At 28.0% G+C, this 19,350-nt stretch overlaps 2 protein-coding genes across 11 annotated transcripts; one reads left to right on the top strand and one right to left on the bottom strand.

Moving 5' to 3' along the window:
* The first annotated feature begins 749 nt into the window (after positions 1-749).
* On the top strand, positions 750-15,185 carry LOC119600124 (dystrobrevin beta). Of its 10 annotated transcripts, none has more exons than XR_005231121.1 (10): positions 750-1,054; positions 7,629-7,984; positions 8,041-8,126; positions 8,199-9,025; positions 9,094-9,709; positions 10,720-10,824; positions 11,494-11,538; positions 11,688-12,391; positions 13,239-13,276; positions 13,802-14,020. XR_005231121.1 is itself a non-coding variant. In XM_037950200.1 (9 exons), exons 2-9 carry the CDS (start codon positions 7,647-7,649, stop codon positions 13,868-13,870), a joined length of 2,418 nt encoding a protein of 805 aa, XP_037806128.1. In that variant the 5' UTR covers positions 750-1,054; positions 7,629-7,646; the 3' UTR covers positions 13,871-15,185. The 10 variants fall into 10 exon arrangements, 7 of the variants coding, with proteins under 7 accessions (XP_037806128.1, XP_037806131.1, XP_037806135.1 ...); XR_005231122.1 differs by lacking the exon at positions 750-1,054 and adding an exon at positions 4,680-4,874 and having other exon boundaries at positions 13,802-13,935; XR_005231120.1 differs by lacking the exon at positions 11,494-11,538 and having other exon boundaries at positions 11,888-12,391; positions 13,802-15,185.
* Positions 15,186-15,456: 271 nt separating this feature from the next.
* LOC119600130 (C3 and PZP-like alpha-2-macroglobulin domain-containing protein 8) lies at positions 15,457-18,707 on the bottom strand. Its single transcript, XM_037950218.1, has 3 exons — positions 18,510-18,707; positions 16,284-16,685; positions 15,457-16,218 (listed from the first exon to the last, which is right to left on the bottom strand). The coding sequence occupies exons 1-3, from the start codon at positions 18,517-18,519 to the stop codon at positions 15,740-15,742; spliced, it is 891 nt and encodes a 296-aa protein (XP_037806146.1). The 5' UTR covers positions 18,520-18,707; the 3' UTR covers positions 15,457-15,739.
* Between the last annotated feature and the right edge of the window lie 643 nt (positions 18,708-19,350).

The raw sequence follows: 19,350 nt of genomic DNA, 5'->3' as shown, positions 1-19,350 counted from the left end.
GGTATGTACATAAAAAATTTAATTAAGAAAAATATTTGTTTTTCGCCAACAAAAATATTTGTTGCCGAACAGCCACCACCCAAGGTAATTAATTATAATTAGTATATCTCACCACAACCTTACGTGAATTCGCCTTGTCATCGACCAAATAAATATTAGTTGCAAATATATAGTAATTTATTATAAACAGCACTTACTTACTAATATTAAAACTAGCAACTCTATAAGATAATGCTGTTTTAGTTTACGATAATGGCAATGATAATGCCGTTATTTATTGTCTATCCAGACATGGAAAAATTGAATTTTTATTCGTACAAACTTAAAAAAGTACTTTTTTAGATTAATAAAATTACTAAATAATTTGTACGCTACCTTTGCAAATATAATTGTTTAAAGCACGTTTGTTATTAAAATTAATTTGTATTTTTGGATTAGGGAGACTGCTCCAGCATGAGAATGATGATGGTTGATAGTAGATGAAAAGGAGTTAGAGATTGGACCAAATTTTTAACTGAATTTTAATCAGTTCCCGTAGAAAATTCGAAGTTTTTTAAACGGTCATAAGGATTCTGTCAAAAATCCGACTGGCCTTTTCTCTGTTGTTGCCACACAGATTTTGCATATTGTTTTAAAATTGCCAGATCGTATTTTTCAAACGTTGTAGCGAAAAAGTACAAGACAGTGGTACCAAATTTGCCAACCCTGGATTTTGATTTCATATATTTTGTTTTCTCTTTCTTCTTAGTGAGTGAGCAATACGAGAAGAAAGAAGACGGTGTGAAAAGTGCACGCGAAATTTTTCAAGTAAAAAATTAGCAGGAAGAATAGATAAATTATATTATTTTCCATCGAGAAATTTATATTGCATGCAGAAAGAAAATAAAAGTAATAATGTTTATATTAATTTGAGTGAAATTATGTAAATAAGAAAAGATATTAAAAAATATATGTGGTGTTTGTGTATTTCGAAATATAAAAAAGCTGTTGTTTTACTGGCGCTGCTGCTTCGACATTGTCTTTTATAAAAAATAGTCCGTTTTTCTATAAACAGGTAAAATAAATAATAATAAAACAAAAAGGTACACACACGTACATACCTATTAAAATATTTCATACAGAGAGATATAGAAAGAAGTAACACTGATAACAGGTTAATTAAAATGTATCCATATGTGCAAATTATAACAAGTGTGAAATATTTTTTATTCATATTTTAATTTAAATAAATTCTTATTTTGTTGTAACTGCATAATTCCTTCAATTATCAAAGTCCATCATACTAAAGTAGCAGTCAGTCACTCCCCTCTAAAATCTATACTCTGTGATTCGGCGGAGTAAAACTATGCGCACTCCTTTCGAACTCCGACCTAAAGAAACAATGGGTCAGAGTTGCCAATTTATTTTTTTTTTATAGATTCCAACCTTATTTTTGCTCCAGACATTTCGCAGACATTTATACTTGTCCACCCTGAGGTCTGTTTTATTCCATTCTTATAAGAAAAAAAATTAATATTAATTTGTTAAAGAACTTTAAATTCATTGCATCCATTCTGTGAGACTAAAAAAACATATTTTACTATACAATTGGCTGTATTTTAAAACTTAGAAAAGTCTGTTTGAAACTTTTAAAAATATCCTACAAATTAGATATTTACTTCTGAGCTTTTGTCAAAATTATCGTTCTTAGAAATAACTGATGTTAAGATTATGGTGGTTATCCCAATAATTATTTATTTTTATTAAAAAAAGTGAGATTAAACTTGAATACCCTACTTACAAGTAATATTTTGTTTACAGTTTAATGAGTTTTTACGTCTTTGTGGCTTTAAATTTATATTTTTTTACGCTACCATGATTTTTTAGCCTCACTAGTGAATAAAATTACAACACAAATTGTGAGGAGCGCCAGCAATGTAAACGGTGCACAAATTTATTGAAAAAACTGAAAACCACAACAATAGTTATTTGAAAATCTTTCTTAATTTCCATGAAGTATTTCTAATCATTGTAAGAGTAACAATTTTCAAGAGTTATTGCTGCTGAGCAGTATAATGAAAAGGTTGCAAGCCCTTTTCGAAATGACTGCTTCAATTATAGGTACCATGAAATCTTAACAGATCTACTTCCATCATATTAAAACCATTACATTTAGTTTTATCGGTGAATAATTGATTCAACAATACACAATTTGTTTTAGCATTAAAATGTTCAAACTTAATTTAAATGAAGAATTGTGTTTACATATGTAAGAGTCTAGTGTCTAAAAAGATAGCTATTTAAATAATAGTTATCTTTCCATACACCTTGCTTCTCCATTTAGCTGTTGTTGTAGTGCTGCTGTGCTAATATTGATCGGCTGTCGTTCAGCTTTAGCTTCGAATAGTCTCATTTTATTTAATTCTAAAATTGGCGATTACTATAAATGATGTCACCGTCTATTTTGATTTGTTTTCCTTCTGTTTAGTCAAAAAATTAAAAACAAAATGTTTCAAGTGTGATGATGTTTGTATATTTGCATATTATTTTTTTTTAATAACAAATAAATATAAAACGCATTCATATTCGTACATACACAGACATTTACCTATATACAAATAATAAATATTTTTGTTAAGTATTAAGTAAACTAAAATATATACTAAATAAATACATATATACTATATACATAAATACGTATGTTTCTATAGTAATACAATTTTAGAATAAAGTAATAAGTACATAGCATTTGATAATGATACGCATTCCTAAAGAATTCTAATTTAGTTTAAAATCCAGAATGTTTAAAGGTGAACAAAAACAAAAATAACACTAAAACTATGAAAATAAACAACAAATAAATTTGGCTTTTAATTAAAAATATTCTCAGCATTATCTTTAAAGTAATGCGAATACGAAATAAAATTTCATAAATTAAAAGCCTAACTAATAATTTGTTTTTTATATTTAATTCGCATTTTTGTAACTTTTCATTATAAATAATTTTTTTTTTTTGTTATCAATTAAATGGCGATTTTCTGATGTCGCTTATATGATATCATCTGTCATATCATTAATGTAAAAATGTATTATGTTGTATGTATTCTAAAATATTTTTCATCATTAAAGGTACATTTCATATTTGGGCCAAGAATTTATAATTAATTGCAGTTCATATATAGAATTTATTTTTCTTTTCTGTTTCTGTTTTCCACTGAATTTAATTTTACAATATATTTCCATATGTATGTGGTTTTGTGCTTTACTTTTCTGTAGTATGTTATCTTCTCTAAACATGTCGAATTATTTTCCGATAAAGAAATTTTTTAGAAACATCGTAAAGAAGCCATATTGTACGGCCTTTACAAAGTATCACAAGTGGTTCATAGAAATCGACTTTTGAATGTAGAAATAAATATGGTCGTGCGAATTGTCTGTGATGATTTTTATCTGCGTGTTGGTATAAAAACTATGCATATTAAAGTAAATTCAATGTTGAACAATCTACGTATTCCCATTATATTAAAATAAAGGTATGAATGACTTTATATATGGCTTATAAAGAGGCATAAATGTAGTGAGGCAAAAAATGTTTGAATATCAATATTTAATCTATATAAATTTAAACAAAAACGTATACATTAGGGTAATAACTTTTTTGGGCGGCAAAATACCGCAACACTACCTTATAGCCAATATTGTCCTGACAATGAAAGGATATTTTTTAAGTCATTTCGGTAAAAAAACTTCCCGCACCGAAAGCAATTTTTAAATTCCTTTTCGTTTTTTCTTTTTACAAAAATTATTTTAATAATCTCCATATGAACTATACGATATTTCATATGATATATTATGCAATATAATCGCGACTTGTTAGAAATTCCATAACAGGTGTTTAAATAACAATGTTCTCTTTAAGATAATGTAATACAAATGCAAAAATGTTGGCAAAAATTATTTATTTTTCTCATTTAGAAAAAGTAAACTTCGAAAAAATAGTATTATTTTCCTTAACATCTGTTCACGGCTATGGCAATTTTGATATTCGCAAAAATTGCAAAAAGTTATAACCCTAGCATACATATGAAATTATAATATGTTGCTGATTTCTAGAACTAATCAAAATAAAAAACTTTTTATCTAAGATAAAATCTACTTTGTTTTATTATCTACTTGTTTATTTATTATTATTATATGTATATATATATATATATATATATATATATATATATATATATATATATATATATATATATATATATATATATATATATATATATATATATATATATATATATATATATATACTTAAGCGTATGTTTATAAGCGTATGTTTATTCCAAATATGTATGCGTATGTTTTATCCAAAATATTATTCCAAATATATCACTTGTTTTATTATTATTATTATATGTATATATATATATATATATATATATATATATATATATATATATATATATATATATATATATATATATATATATATATATACTTAAGCGTATGTTTATAAGCGTATGTTTATTCCAAATATATCACCTGCTTACATAAATTAATTTTTCTCAAAACATAAATATAATTGGATTACAAACATTTAAATTCGTTCGATTTTTTTTTACTTTTGTTTTCTAATGTTGAGTGTATTAAGGTCTGAATGTTGCAAGCAAAAGAAAATATTTTTGTTTAATAAATGTCACTAGGGTTGCTGTACTTTTGGTCAAAAATATTCTAATTCGGTTCGTTTAGTTTATATATTCAGTTTATATTTCAGTAGAATAATAAAAAATACATTATGTATTTGATATCAAAATTATTATTCTGTAATTAATTCATTATTTGAAAAAGATTTTAATATAAATCAAACATCTTAAGCAATTTATATGAAAAGAATAGTTGTAAGTGTGAAATTATATCTCGGAAAAATATTTGTTTCTAAAAAGTGCATTTTTATTCGCCTTTAGTCATTCATTTACATTTATTAACATATCTGAAGATAGAGTACATTTTTATTTTGAAATACACCTGAATAACAACTGTATAATTAATTTATAACTCTTTATGTTAAAATGTTAAATTTTTTGAGGTGGGAGTAGATGAAAAATTTTCGACAAAAGATATGTGTGTGGGCATTTATCAAAAAATACATACATATGTTTTTAAATAGAACCCTTATTTCAAAATCAAATAAATTTACTTTTGATAAAAATGAAAATCAAATTATGTTTTTATGCACATATTTATGCATATGTTTTATAAACATAAGTATTTTATATAGTATATATACATATGTATGTTTTATATAATAAGTACATTATTGGACATGAAATAAATTTAGATTATTCTGGTTAACCCTTTTCCCAAGGATCTTAAAATATTGGAATTTATTATATAAAAATAAATCCAAAATTTTTGTTGTAATAATTTATGAATATAAACCGAAAAAATATTTTGCCTTTATTGATTAATCCCTTTTTTAAATCAAAGTCAAACTGGCCACTGTATATTCATAAAAAATGTAAATAATTGACATAGATGTGTAAAATAGATGAAATGTAAAAAATTGTGAGTTGTGCAAATTTATCTAATGATAACATACATATGGATTCAGTCTTATGGATTATTAATAATAACTTATTATCAGAATAAACAATTTTGCTTCATTGAACAACTTGTTGTAAACAAGTTTCGAAAAATCAAATTTTATTCTTTCCGCCCATAATTTCTTGGTTTTAATCTCATACCAAATTTTTCAAATATAGCATGTTCCAATTCGGAAGAACTTAAAAGTTTCAAAAGTTTATCAAAATATATTTAAGTTCGGCAAATTCAATAATTTAATATTTTATTGAAAGTTCTCAAAAACTTCTCTCGTTTTAACTTTGATAGATGTTAATAAATATTATGAAATTTGAACAAAAAATGTAATATGATAACATATTAATTGTTAAGAACTGTATTTTTAAACATGTATGTACATAATGAATTCTTTAGTTTCAGTTTTGTTTTATTAGAAATTCTTCGCGTTATCTTTTTTTTCCTGATTTATCAGAGCTCTGTTCTATTAATAGTTGTACAAGTTTTTATCTTGGAGCAACTAAATGTCAACTTAAGCACACAATTACTTCACAATGAAAACTGATGATGGGAAGGCAAAATAAAACTTTTATTCAAGAAAAAAAAATAGTTCAGTTCAAACATAGTGATAAAATAAGTATAAATATTTGCCATTACAGGAAAAGTTTTATTCCATTGTTGTAATGAAGACGTCTGATGAGACAATAGCAACCTAAATTTTAAAATTAATGTGAAACTACTACAACTTTTTTATACATACATACATATGTATACATATGTACATTAAAGGTGCCCAAGATATGTGTATTTTGCTGGGTGGGTCTCATTATGTTCATTAGTTTTAAATCGATTTCCGTTTGGGCTTAAATATTACACAAGTAAGTTTAAAATAAGATTCATCCAAATAAAATTAATATTTTTGGACACCTCTAATGTTCATATATAGTACATGCAATATCTATAAATTTATGTTGGTACCATAGGAAGGTAAAATCAAACGTATAGTGGCTGACAGTGAAAATTAGCCAGGTTTTGTAGCAAAATAAAGAAAATAATTCAGATATAATTTTTGTTTAAATAAAAAATTTAAATCAGTTGTGATCCTTATTCATAACAATATGTATATAAAAGGATCATAAAACAAAGTTTCATAAAAAAATGTTATGATTTGATAAATTATAATGAAAACTATATATATTATGAGTGACAAACCTAATCAAGTCCTAATAAGATTCTTTAAAAACATAAAAATGTCAAAAATATAGGTCACACCGAAAAATGAGCAACTTAAGTACATACATATAATCATGTACATATGTAAAGAATTGAATGAAACCAACAAAGTTGAAAATTTTCTTTTATATAGTAAAATATGTATTATAGGGCATGTCTAATGTACTTTCATGTCTCCATTTTTAAGTTAAATTTTATTTGTCTATATATAAAGTAGAACATCTAAAGAATTTTTCTTTGAAATTGGAATATGGACAACTAATTTTTACAAATTCTTTAAAGATGAAATTAATTCTTTACGGTTAAGAGCGGCATCATTTTGAAACTCGAGTGAGTCATTTGCTAAATAGCATTTTCTTCTAAAATACATTATACCAAGTATGTAGGAATGTATGTATGAATATACGTATTAATAACAGCGAAGGACTCATTTATGTGTGTGCGGAAAACATACATAAAAATACAGACGTAAAGTCAATCTAATAATACATGGAAGTATTTGGCCTAGTTTATTGTACATAATAGTATGTTAGACACTCACACATACATATACATATATTTATGTATATATCCATATACATCTATTTATCCGGCATAAAATATAAACATACGTACTATATATTATTTTTAGAGATGCTTTTCAAACACAATTTATATTTATTTATTTCAAGTCCTTAAATTAATACTTCCAATATATCGATGATACATCTTTCAAACAGATAAAATCAAAACTTAGTAAAACCAGTTTTGGAGTTGGTATTTTTCAACAATTTAAAACATAAAAATAGTTAACTTTTAAGATTTTACAGCTTTATTAATATATTAATACGTATTTATTTCAGATTATTAATTGATTCACTATGATGGAACTGGAGCCACGAGTTGCCTTGTTGCAAGACTTACGTTTACAAACTTTTGATTCAATACGCTTTGCTTCGTATCGTACTGCTTCCAAATTGCGTTATATCCAAAAGTCGACAAATTTGCATTTAGTTGATATATGGAATGTTATTGAAGCTTTTCGTGAGAATGGTTTAAATACTTTGGAACCCCAGAGTGATGTGAGTGTAGCCCGTTTAGAGACGCTGGTTTCATCGCTGTATCATAATCTGAACAAGCGTTTACCGACTGCACAACAGGTCCCGGTTGACTCAAAGGCAGGACTATTGCTTAATTGGTTACTAGCAGCGTATACCAGGTAAATCTTGGAAATATAATCAACTAGTGTGTATAACTAATAAACGTCATTTGTAGTGACAACTCTGGCAAAATACGCGTGTTTTCTATAAAAGTGGCTTTGGCTACGATGTGTTCTGGCAAATTGGTGGATAAATTGAGATGTGAGTAGTATGTTAAATTGATAAGTGCAAAATAATCGAATTTACACAATCTTTTGTTTCTTGGTCTTTTAGATATTTTTTCTCAGATCTCGGATGGTGCAGGTCAATTGGTCAGCTGGAAATTGGGTGAATTTTTAAGGGAGGTGCTTGCTTTGCCGGCTGCTGTGTACGAATCGCCTACTTTTCACTATAAAGAGGGATTGGAGGAACAGATATTCTCGTCAGAAAATAAAGTCACTGTTAATGATTTCATGGCAACACTTATGTCTGAACCTGGCCCATCGTGTCTCGTATGGTTACCTTTGCTGCATCGATTAGCTACAGTTGAAACGATTGTGCATCCGACAATCTGCTCTGTCTGTCACAAGGAAAACTTCACTGGCTTTCGTTACCGTTGTCAGCGGTGTCACGCCTACCAACTGTGCCAGGAATGCTTTTGGCATGGCAAGACATCACTGAACCATCAAAACGATCACGAAGTCAAGGAATATTCAAGTTACAAATCGCCCAGTAAACAGATTGGCCATTCGTTGCGCAAAAGTTTCCGATGTGTGCCAGAGAAGACGACTCAAGTGTTGCCACGATTTCCTGAACAGCCGGAGAAGACACTGAATCTGTCACATATTGTGCCACCCTCACCACTGCCTTCGCATAATGGTTTCACTGATCCGACAATGCTTCATGGCTTAGGTGGTGCTATACCAGGAGGTGGGGGCGGAGGTCTACCCAGCGGTCTTATGTTCGATCGTTCTAGCACCATTGATTCACGAGCCACTGGACGAAGTATTGACAGTGCGAATGGTGTTTCATCATCACGGGTGGCGGCTGCATCAGCAAACGATGAAGAACATCGCTTGATAGCTCGATACGCAGCCCGACTTGCACAGGAAAATCGTGCAGTGAGTTATACTTTTGTAAATTGCCCATAATCCGTCTCATTACTTGATGTAAATGTTTTCTCTTGTAGCCAAGTAGCAGCAGTGCAGCCAATGCCGACAATCAGCATCCAATAACTTCAGACAACTCTCGTGCTCAGCGGGAGCTTATAACACAACTAGAATCAAAAAATAAAGAAATTATGCGTGAAATCGCGAGGTTAAGACGACAACAAGAAGCGGAACAGATGGCGCCTGAAAATCCTGCTCTAATTAGTGAGTTACGGGCGTTGCGTCAGCGCAAAGGCGAACTCGAAGGCCATCTGGGAGCTTTGCAAGACTCACGACGGCAATTAATGGAACAACTGGAGGGTCTAATGCGAATGTTAAAAAGTCAGCAAACTTCTTCACCCAGATCCACGCCAAATTCTAGCCCTCGTTCTGGTAAATCACCTCCCATGCCTGGAGGCGGTCATTCGGTTGTAGGCAGTGGTGGTAGCGGTGGTATAAACACCCTGGGAACATCTCCAATTGGTTCGATGCACACCCAATCATCTTCCCACTCACTAATAGGCTCTGGGAATGTTTTGCGCGTTCAACAGACAGCCTCGATAAATCAAGGTTCGTTTAATCCAAATCAAATGGATCATGTTAGTCCACAAATGGGTGGAGATATGAGAGGAGGTTTTAGCACTAATGGGAGTGGTAGTGAGTATTATAATTTACATAATTAAAATTATAACGAAAAGATATTTATTCGGTTAACATATTTTCATATTAGAACAGAGTTGTTTGTTGGAAAAATATGAAAAATTTATTAAAAAACTAACGGTATTACAAATATTTCAAATTTTATGTGCAATATTTTATATTTCATATTTTTCTGTTGTTATTTGCTTGTAAAGTGCAATACAACAACCTTGGTATTTTTAGGTTATAAGAGGTTTATTATTGGTTGGATTGGGCCCGTTTTTCTTACAAATACTCATGAATAAAATATTGATACTTTTATAAATATTTTATTAATACTGGGGTCAGCACCTATGTATATATAAGTGAATTCAACTCATATTTATACCCACAACCAAAATTACTTACGTTACTCTTTTTAGAATATTCGGTTATTGAATATTAAGTATTTAGATATTTAGGGAAATATGTGTTTATTTTACATTCCAGCAATCACGGTGTAATTAGAATTAGTGTTGAACAGATATATATATTCTCAGGCTAAATTAGTAATGAGGGAACAATTAATTAAATTAAATTTATAGGAGCATGTATAAACAGAAAATGAGGTTTGTTTTTATTATTAATAAAATAAATTGTTTTCAACAATTTAATTTGAAGATTTTAACATATGTTATCTAAAAGTAAAATACATATTAGTCATATTGATATTGAATACATATATAATTTGAATATTTATAACAGTTTTTTTTTTGCATGTACACATGTTGAGTGTTGATGGAAAAGAGTGATTTGTTCTTGATTATTGTTTCCAAAACAGTTCAATGCAATCAGCGCTGAAACTTTTTGAAAATCTCAAATAAATTAAATAACTTTTTTATAATTTTCCATTTACTATATGTACGAACAGATTTTTTGGTGGTTGGTATATAAAATTCGGCATGGCCGAAAATTACATTCCTACTTGTTAGTTTTAATGTGTTACATTGAATATGAATATAATAGAAATGTTTATCATTTGAAATTAGTTAATCCAGATGAAGGGTTTCAAAATGCAAATTATGAGTTTAATGAAGAAATTTTTGATTTTGATTTCAATCCATTGTCGACACTTCTCAATGACTCAAATACAGGTAAATGCTATTTTTATTTTATTCTCCAATATTTTTAGTAGTACTCAGTCGTGTCATTGTTGTGATTCATCTAAAAATTTTAAATTTAAAAAAGTGCTTTAATAGTTGTTATTCCCTTAACATTAGAGGCATTCGCTACTATGATGTGAGTTTTATCTTGCAGACACATACGCTATTTATTAACGAGTGTGTTCATTGGGGTATAACTTTTAAAAAAATATAATAAATCTATTTATGTATACATATATATATGTATATTGTAAATATATAACGAAAAATTATTTAAATTTTTTGCTAGAGTTCAAAAAGTTTCCACGTAAATTGCCTTGAACTTTTGAGTATTCAATATTTTGATTTCTATTTAGTAAATCTCTTCTTTTCAAAAAATATTTATAATTTTTTATGAAACATTCCTTTTTGCCCAATTTCGGTTTAAGAAAAGATGTGGATGATTTGAGAAAATGTGATTTGACTCGATTTGGTTATGCCCTAATGTGCATATTACTTACAAACTCCCATAAGTATTTAAATGCATATAAAATATTGATTGATGTAGAATTAAATACATACTCTTTGAACTAATTTGTTACATTAAAAGTTGGATACATATTTGTACTAGTTATTGGCGTTTGTATGTGTTGTTAAGTATACGTATGTGTGTCTTTACAGAACAAGCGATTAAAGCTTCTCAGGCCCGTTTTATTTTGCCTTTAGGTAAGTGTTTCTATCGTCTGCCTGCCTGCCTTAGTCACAATTTTAATGCGTTTATATGAAGTGCTATTAAGATGGGAAGGGGCGTGCTTCTTCATTGGTTGAATTAGTTAAAAAATATAATTTTTGTTTTTGGTTTTAATTTTTTTTAGATTACTTTCCAAATAGAGGTTTAAAGCATAATGAATATAATTGTTAGATTTGCATATGTGTGCGTCATGGCTCTATAATACTATACTAATTATAAAAACGTTCAAATATTCGAAGATAAAATTTTCAATTAATCTATTTTGTATTGTCAATATTTTGTATTGTGTACCTATGTATAATTAATATTTAATGCACTATATAGACATACGTCATATAGAAGGTGGCGAATCAGAGGACGAAGATGAAGAGTATGATAATTTCGACATGGATTACAGCTTTGGTCGTCTGAATCTTGGCGATAGTGGCATTTTGAGCCTACAACAACAATATGAAACATTTTTAAACTCTCAACATGACAAACGCGACGACCCCGAAGAAGTAATTGAATTCCATCTTGTGAATGATACCGACATTGAGTTAGATTCCGATCTTGATATTGCCGAAGAACAGGCGAACATAAACCGTATAATGGGATATAAAAACTATCCAGAAATCCTAATCGATGATCCGGATGCTGGTTTTCCCCTACTGCATGAAATCGGTGAGACAATCGATGAATTGCAGTTAATTATGCACGCCCATATTATGAAATATAGTTTGAGTTTATAAAAAAAAATATTCAAAGTTAATACATAAATATTGTCGTTGTTTTTACTGTTACTGTTCTGTTACTCTTACAATTACTCTATTTAAAACAAATCCCAAGGTACAATTATTATTATTGTTATCATTATTATTTTTTCGATAGCACATCCAAGTTGAAAGTTCTATTCAATTCTGTTTCTGTTTCCAGATTGACAGAAGAGAGTTTCAATTTGGATTTGTGTTCGTTTAACCAAATTACGATATCATTAGTAAGCTAGACGCTAGATATTCAATGTACGCGCTTCTTTTTTAATCCATTCTTTGAAATTTTATCATTTCTCTTTTCTGTTGCCTATTGTCTAAATTTTCAATATTTTCAGACCAAAAACATTCCTAACCAACCAAACTCTTTATCATAACTCCTCCAGTATGTTTTACGTGTAGTGTGTAAAATTTAAGTTTCATTTATGATATTCATAATTTGTAACAAAATCTCTTTTCGAATCAATTAGATTTAAAAAAAAAATATATATATATAGAAAAAGAGAGATTTAATATTATTTACATACATACTTGCATTAAAACCAATATGTAGTACAACATTATGATGTAAATGAAAAATCTCCATTTAAATGAAATTGCATACATACAATTTATTATGCCTTTCGTTATGTTATTCAACTTCAACAGTGAGTGTAGTTTCACATATTGATTTGTCAAAATTCTGTAAATAAATAATATTCGAATAGTTAAAAAATGAGTATAATCTGTTGTGTATTTCTTTCAATAGGAAGTATTTCCTAGAGGTTTATTTCTATAATCATAATATGATGCATATATGAAAAAAAAAATCGTGTGTATTTGTAAACGTTGTTTTAACTATCTATATTCGTATCATAAATACTCCCCTATTTTACATTTTGCTCAAAAATATTGTTCTACATAAAACTTTTTAATACATCTTACAGATTTTGATGACCCTCAATCAATCGATTGGACGGATAAGGTAAAGGTTTTGTTTACTTAAACATGCTTGTATGGACAAACAAATAATATTTCACATTTCACTTTGTTATGGAGAATCATGGCTCCAAATATGATTTCCTAATTATTTCTAAAACAACAAACTTGTAATATTTAGTTTGAAATTGAACAGTTTTAATTAGGCATATTTTTTTTTTTAATTATATATTCAGAAAGTGCATGGGAATTATCGGTATGAGGTAAATTTGGTTTTGTAGAACAACAAAATATTTTACTCTAAAACCTTTATTATAAATCGCTCATTTAAAACAAAATACATAGTAATTTGGGTTTATTTAACATTCACCATGTTAAAATCTCAAAAACTCAGTTGTTTATATGATTGTAACTTCTGAACAGGGACTATATACTTTAAAGTCTTGATGAGGATAAATTCTATTTTAGCAACTGTTCTGTTAATTAGTTTATTTATTTGTCCGTAAATGTATTTAAGGTTGCGTATTTATATAAAAGATAATTGTTATATTGTTTTTCTTTTATTTTTTAGACTAATTCAAGCAGCAGCCAATGGCAGGAACAATTCGCCCAGTGGTCTTTACATACTCAAAAGAACTAATTCCATGTTTATTGTTATTTAAAAAAATTAATAGAACTAAAAATAACTTATTAAATTATATAAATGATAAAATGATTTGTAACTTAGTTCAAATACATACTTAAATATATACACAATGATATGATCTTAATATATAAACATAATATATACACAAAAACCTATTATATATACATATGTATGTATGTACGCATGTATGTATCTATTAACAATTCGTATACTTAATTGACTAGAAGAGAAAAATACTTATATACTGAAGATACTTAACATACATACATAAAACAGTAATGTGAACTTTTTTTATTTAATTCTAATAATATAAAAATAATTTTAATATTTATAAATTAATAAAGTACTTAGTTTAATATAAAAAAAAAAAAATACCATAAACTTAAGTTTTAAATTTCTATAGGAATATTTCATACACATACATACGTATAAATTATTTGTTACTACATGAAACTAACGTAATTTAAAAGATATTTTTTCTTGAAATTCTTCAACAGAATCTCTTTGCTTGTCTTGTCAAAAATATTCTATTTTATATAACATAGTATTTCTGCATATATAATATTAAAATGATTTTGTATTAAAAATATAAAAAAGAAAACATGATAGCCAAATGTTTCTGAAATGATTCATAATCTATAATAAGAAAAAAAAATACAACTCTATTCATTGATTAATACACCAATTGACTGATATTGAAAACAGCAAAAATTAATCAAGTTGAACGCTTTAAATTATAAATACATAATATGTATGTACATTAGTGGCTCAAAAATTTGGTCATTTATCTTAAAACAATTTCTTTTTCCAATTAGTCACCAAAACATAATTTTTAATCCGAGAGGGCCTTTCCTAATGTACTAACATAAAAAATGTTACTGCGCCATCATAAAAATCTATAAGTATGTAATTTTGAAAAAATTAAATGTTTAAAATTTGTTTTTATGGCTCTTTTTGTAGGCGCAGTAATAAATTTTCAAAAATAAATACATATATTAAAAGCAACAAATTAAAATATGAAGGAAAATAGTAGACGAGATTTATTGTTAATTAAAAAATTTATAATACTTACATATACATATATATATACTTACATAGATATTTATTAATTAATACATAAATTGTGCGTACTTAATCATTTTAAAATAGAGTTTAAACAAAAATAATTATAACAAAAACAAATCATGAAACATGAATGAAAAAAAAAACAACAAAATAACTTTGTGCATACATACTTATACATTGCACACGCAAGTACATGATGAATTTATATAGACAGAAAATAATAAATATAGCAAATGGCAGTTAACAATTGAATTATTTATTTACCTATATCAAAATGGAAAATCCCAGTCAGCGTTATCATATGAGCCTAATTTAATTTTGTTTTTAATTGGGAGAAGCTTGCAAAGGTCAATTGGCAATAAACGATTACAAATATGATTACTAAATCTGAAAACCTTGAAAGGATTCTGGTAAGTCAATAATATTTTCTGTTTACATTTAGAGTAAAAATATAATCGAAATTTATTTGTACCATAACTTACCCTAATCGAAATTAAACAATTTTTTTTTGGTTTTTAATTTATTTTTATTTAAAGCAATAATTTTTTAAATCTTTGAGATTCGTTTTCAAATTAAAATGAACAATAATTTAAACAAAAAAAAAAAAAAAATATGTATATAAAAATATCATGTGTATAAATGTGTAGAAAATAATTGCAATGTTTTAGTTCAGATTAAATCTAAACAATTGAAATGAATGGAGCATATACTTTGATTATTGTGCTTCATCAATTAATCAGTGCGACTTGCTGGTGTCACTATCTTCTGGCCAATGTGCAAAATGCTGTTTAGATTTTATTAGTTGGAAACATAGATTTCGAATTCTTTGTAGGCCAACTCTTCACCACCATAAGGAATGTAACAGCAGCCATGTGATGGTTGTACTTTTCCTACGGTGATAGTACCATCATGAGTGGCGCGTCCAACAAACAATGGTTCGCCTTCAGCAGTTTCACCGCCAGGAACAGCATTTGGAGGAATGTTGCCATCAGAGACTGGAACCCACATACCACCACCAGAGCACATAACTTCATATTCACTGTGACCGTGTTCGCCACCTCCCCAGGCAACGTAACATACACCATGAGAAGGATGTAGTTTACCAGGGATCAGATCACCCTCATGTCTGGCACGAGCAATGTATAATTGTTCACTGCCATCGAATCCACCTTCCATAGAGTTGGGAGGAATTTCGCCATTAGCAGCGGGTACCCAACAGCCAGGACCACTACCTGTGGGTGCTGAGAATCCCATAGCAGGTGCAGAAGGTGCAGGTTCTGAAAAGCAAACAAAAAAATTATTGAAAACTTGGCACAAAAAAATCGTTTGTATGAATAATTACCATCGATTAGCCAGTTACCGCTGGCACCCCAACCGGTGCATACGCCTACAAAGTTAACAGGGAATAAACCGGGATCTTCGTAGGACATAAAGGCAGCAGCTTCGCCCTCACGACCAACGGTTATCACATTATCGTACCAGCGAATCCAAAAACCACGGAATTCGCCGGCATTTACAATACCTTCAGTGGCGACTTCAACAACATCGGGCTTTTGACGATTTTTGCGAATAACCGATTTTGAATTGCTCCAGCCACCCAAGAATATTTCATACATGGGGTCAGCTTCAGCAGGTTGAGATGTGAGAGCCAAATGAGCATCGTTGGCACAACGAACCTTAAAGGTGAAAACACCACCAGAAGCTGGATAAAATTGGTATTCCAATTTATCGGGAGTGTTTACTTCTGCAATTATAAAAATATTAAAAATAATTAACTAAATTTCAAACAAATTTACACATTTTCTAAAAAATTTCCAAATTGAATTCCAAAATAAAAAAAACTTTAATTTACATACATAATCTAACTAAAATATTCCATTATAGCTCTATTCGATTTCTAAAGATTTTGTGTTAACTTTCAATTAACAAACTATTCACAATCAATGCTCAAATTCGCTAACTTAATAAACATCTTACATACAAATTGTTTAGCACATCAGTCGAAAAACTATAATAATAAAATTACTCAGAGCAAAAAATCAAAACAAAATGCATGACATCATCTTTTATAATTTCGACATGACAAACAAAAACAAACATCTCCCTCAGACATGTTTTGAACCGTTTGTGAGTAAGGTTTCAAATCCAACCGATAATCGTTAACAGCAATAAGAAAAGCTAATATTTAGACACACATAGAAACATACATAGTATATTAATTAATACTACGTACTAAATTGTTGTTTTGTACTTTGAATTTAAATATTAAATCCCACCAATCTACTAGTAAGAAGACACCTGTCTGATTTAGTTTGTCATTAGAAATTTATTTATTTAAAATAATCGGTTTATTTAAACATTTTCTATTTTTATAAAATTTGGGAGGTTCGGGTTGAACTCAAATGAGATAAAACAATGTAGTAGTATGAATATCTATAGTTGTCTGTATGTATATTAAGAATGTGATGTATATTAATTTGTGTGTATATGCAAATATATAAACAAAATACAATAAATAGTCCGGTAAAATTAATTCTATTAATGCTCGTAAACAACATTAACAAAAAAACATTCAAAACAAACAACTTTTTCAAAATAAAATGTTTATACATACATACATATGTATGTATGTACATATATGTATATGAGATCATAGAAATGTACAGTAGTGACAAATTATTAGATGAATGTTTCGGCGGTTTTACTCATCACTAAACTTTTAAAAAAGCAAAATTTGTAAGCCAAAGTAGCCAATATAACCCCCACATAATTTTGACAATTTTGTAACATTCTCTTTCATTACGCTTCGAAAATTATATAAAAGTGAAAATAAAACCTTTTTAATATGAATGTGTTTTTGCTGTACTAGGTTCAAAACAAACAGACGTTTTACAAATATTTAACTGTACTTAAAAAAACATAACAAAAGAGAAATGTTGCGTAGTTTCTTTTATACCAAAATTTTTTTTAATAAAATTTGCATACAAAAACAATATTATTATAATTTCTTTTGTTTTTTAAGAGCTATAACGGCCTGAAATTTTTGTTCTTAATAACGAATAAACAAGTTATTGAATATTGTTTGTATTGAATTATATTTTATTATATTTCATCTGCGCCCTTCACAAACGAATGCAAAACTGTAGCAACTCGAATTTTTTGAATTTTTTATGTGGGTGCAGTAACTGGAATCTTCTAAACAATTAATATTTTTTGCAAATATTCAGTTATTTTAGAAGTTAGAGATGATGTATTTCATTGAATTGGTTAATTTACATTGCTAAAATAATAGATTGACATTGTTTTTATTGAAAGTGTATTTTTTTTAAGTTGTAATGATTCTGCATTATGTGAGCTATATGTATGTACAGACGGGCATATATTTTAGTTGATTAAAAAAATTTGGAATTTTGCCAAATCTCCATCTATATAAAATAGAATAGAGTAGGAAAACTTTTACTTTGTACATAAATGTTTGTATGTCGTGGGACTATATATATTTATCCACATACATATGTTTATAAGTATTTTGGTGTTTATCATAAAAAGAAATCAAAATTTTACTTACCAATTGGCATTTTGATTTATATATTTTAGTAATATTATATTATAATTAATTAACACTTGAACTTTTTAAATAATATTTCTCTACCGAATTCAATCGATTTTCTACTTAACACAACGATTTTCGGCAAACGACTGATTTAAAGCAAACAATTTAAAAATCTCTCAACCTAAGCAAAGAAATACACAAATATACTTGTCTTTATAAATGTGAATGTATTGTATATTTAGTTTTGTACGTGTATATTGGGCATTTGCTACAAGAATGCCATAAATCAAATTATTTGGTTTTAACGTTTATGGATTCTGGTTAGTTTGCAAAATATTTAAAAAATCAATTTTATAATTTTAAACGACGTTTCAAGTTTTTAAAAATTACATACATACCTATTTAATAAAAACCTCTAATTTTAATTTATTCGAAAAAACAAATTTAACTCCATATTCTCAATGTCTGATTATTTTTTATCGAAACGATAGAAGACAGTTTTCATACAAAAAATTTGTTAACCGGCAGAATATGTATCAGTTAAACGATAACCGGATGTTGAGATAGCGAGCTTAAAGTACTTTCGACTGAACCGGATTTCTGTGATAATAAGATTAATTTTAAAGTATTTAACAAAAATTATTCCAATAAAAAGCATTTCAAATAATTTTACATGTAATTGTAAAATATCAAGTTATAACGGTCTTCTCGCAACTATGCTATTTGTCTACACAATAAATTATAGGTCATCACCAAACAACAAAAAAAGATTAAGTATCGGTTTTAACATATGCGTTTAGAAAAATATATTAAAATTTATATAAACTTTTGGTTAAGTATTAGAAATACAAAAAAA

This window comes from Lucilia sericata, unplaced genomic scaffold, assembly GCF_015586225.1.
Source record: "Lucilia sericata isolate MDLA Ls3-8-SP2 unplaced genomic scaffold, ASM1558622v1 Contig000104F_arrow, whole genome shotgun sequence".
NCBI classification, from domain to species: Eukaryota; Metazoa; Arthropoda; class Insecta; order Diptera; family Calliphoridae; genus Lucilia; species Lucilia sericata.
This window is presented reverse-complemented; position numbering and strand designations above follow the sequence as displayed.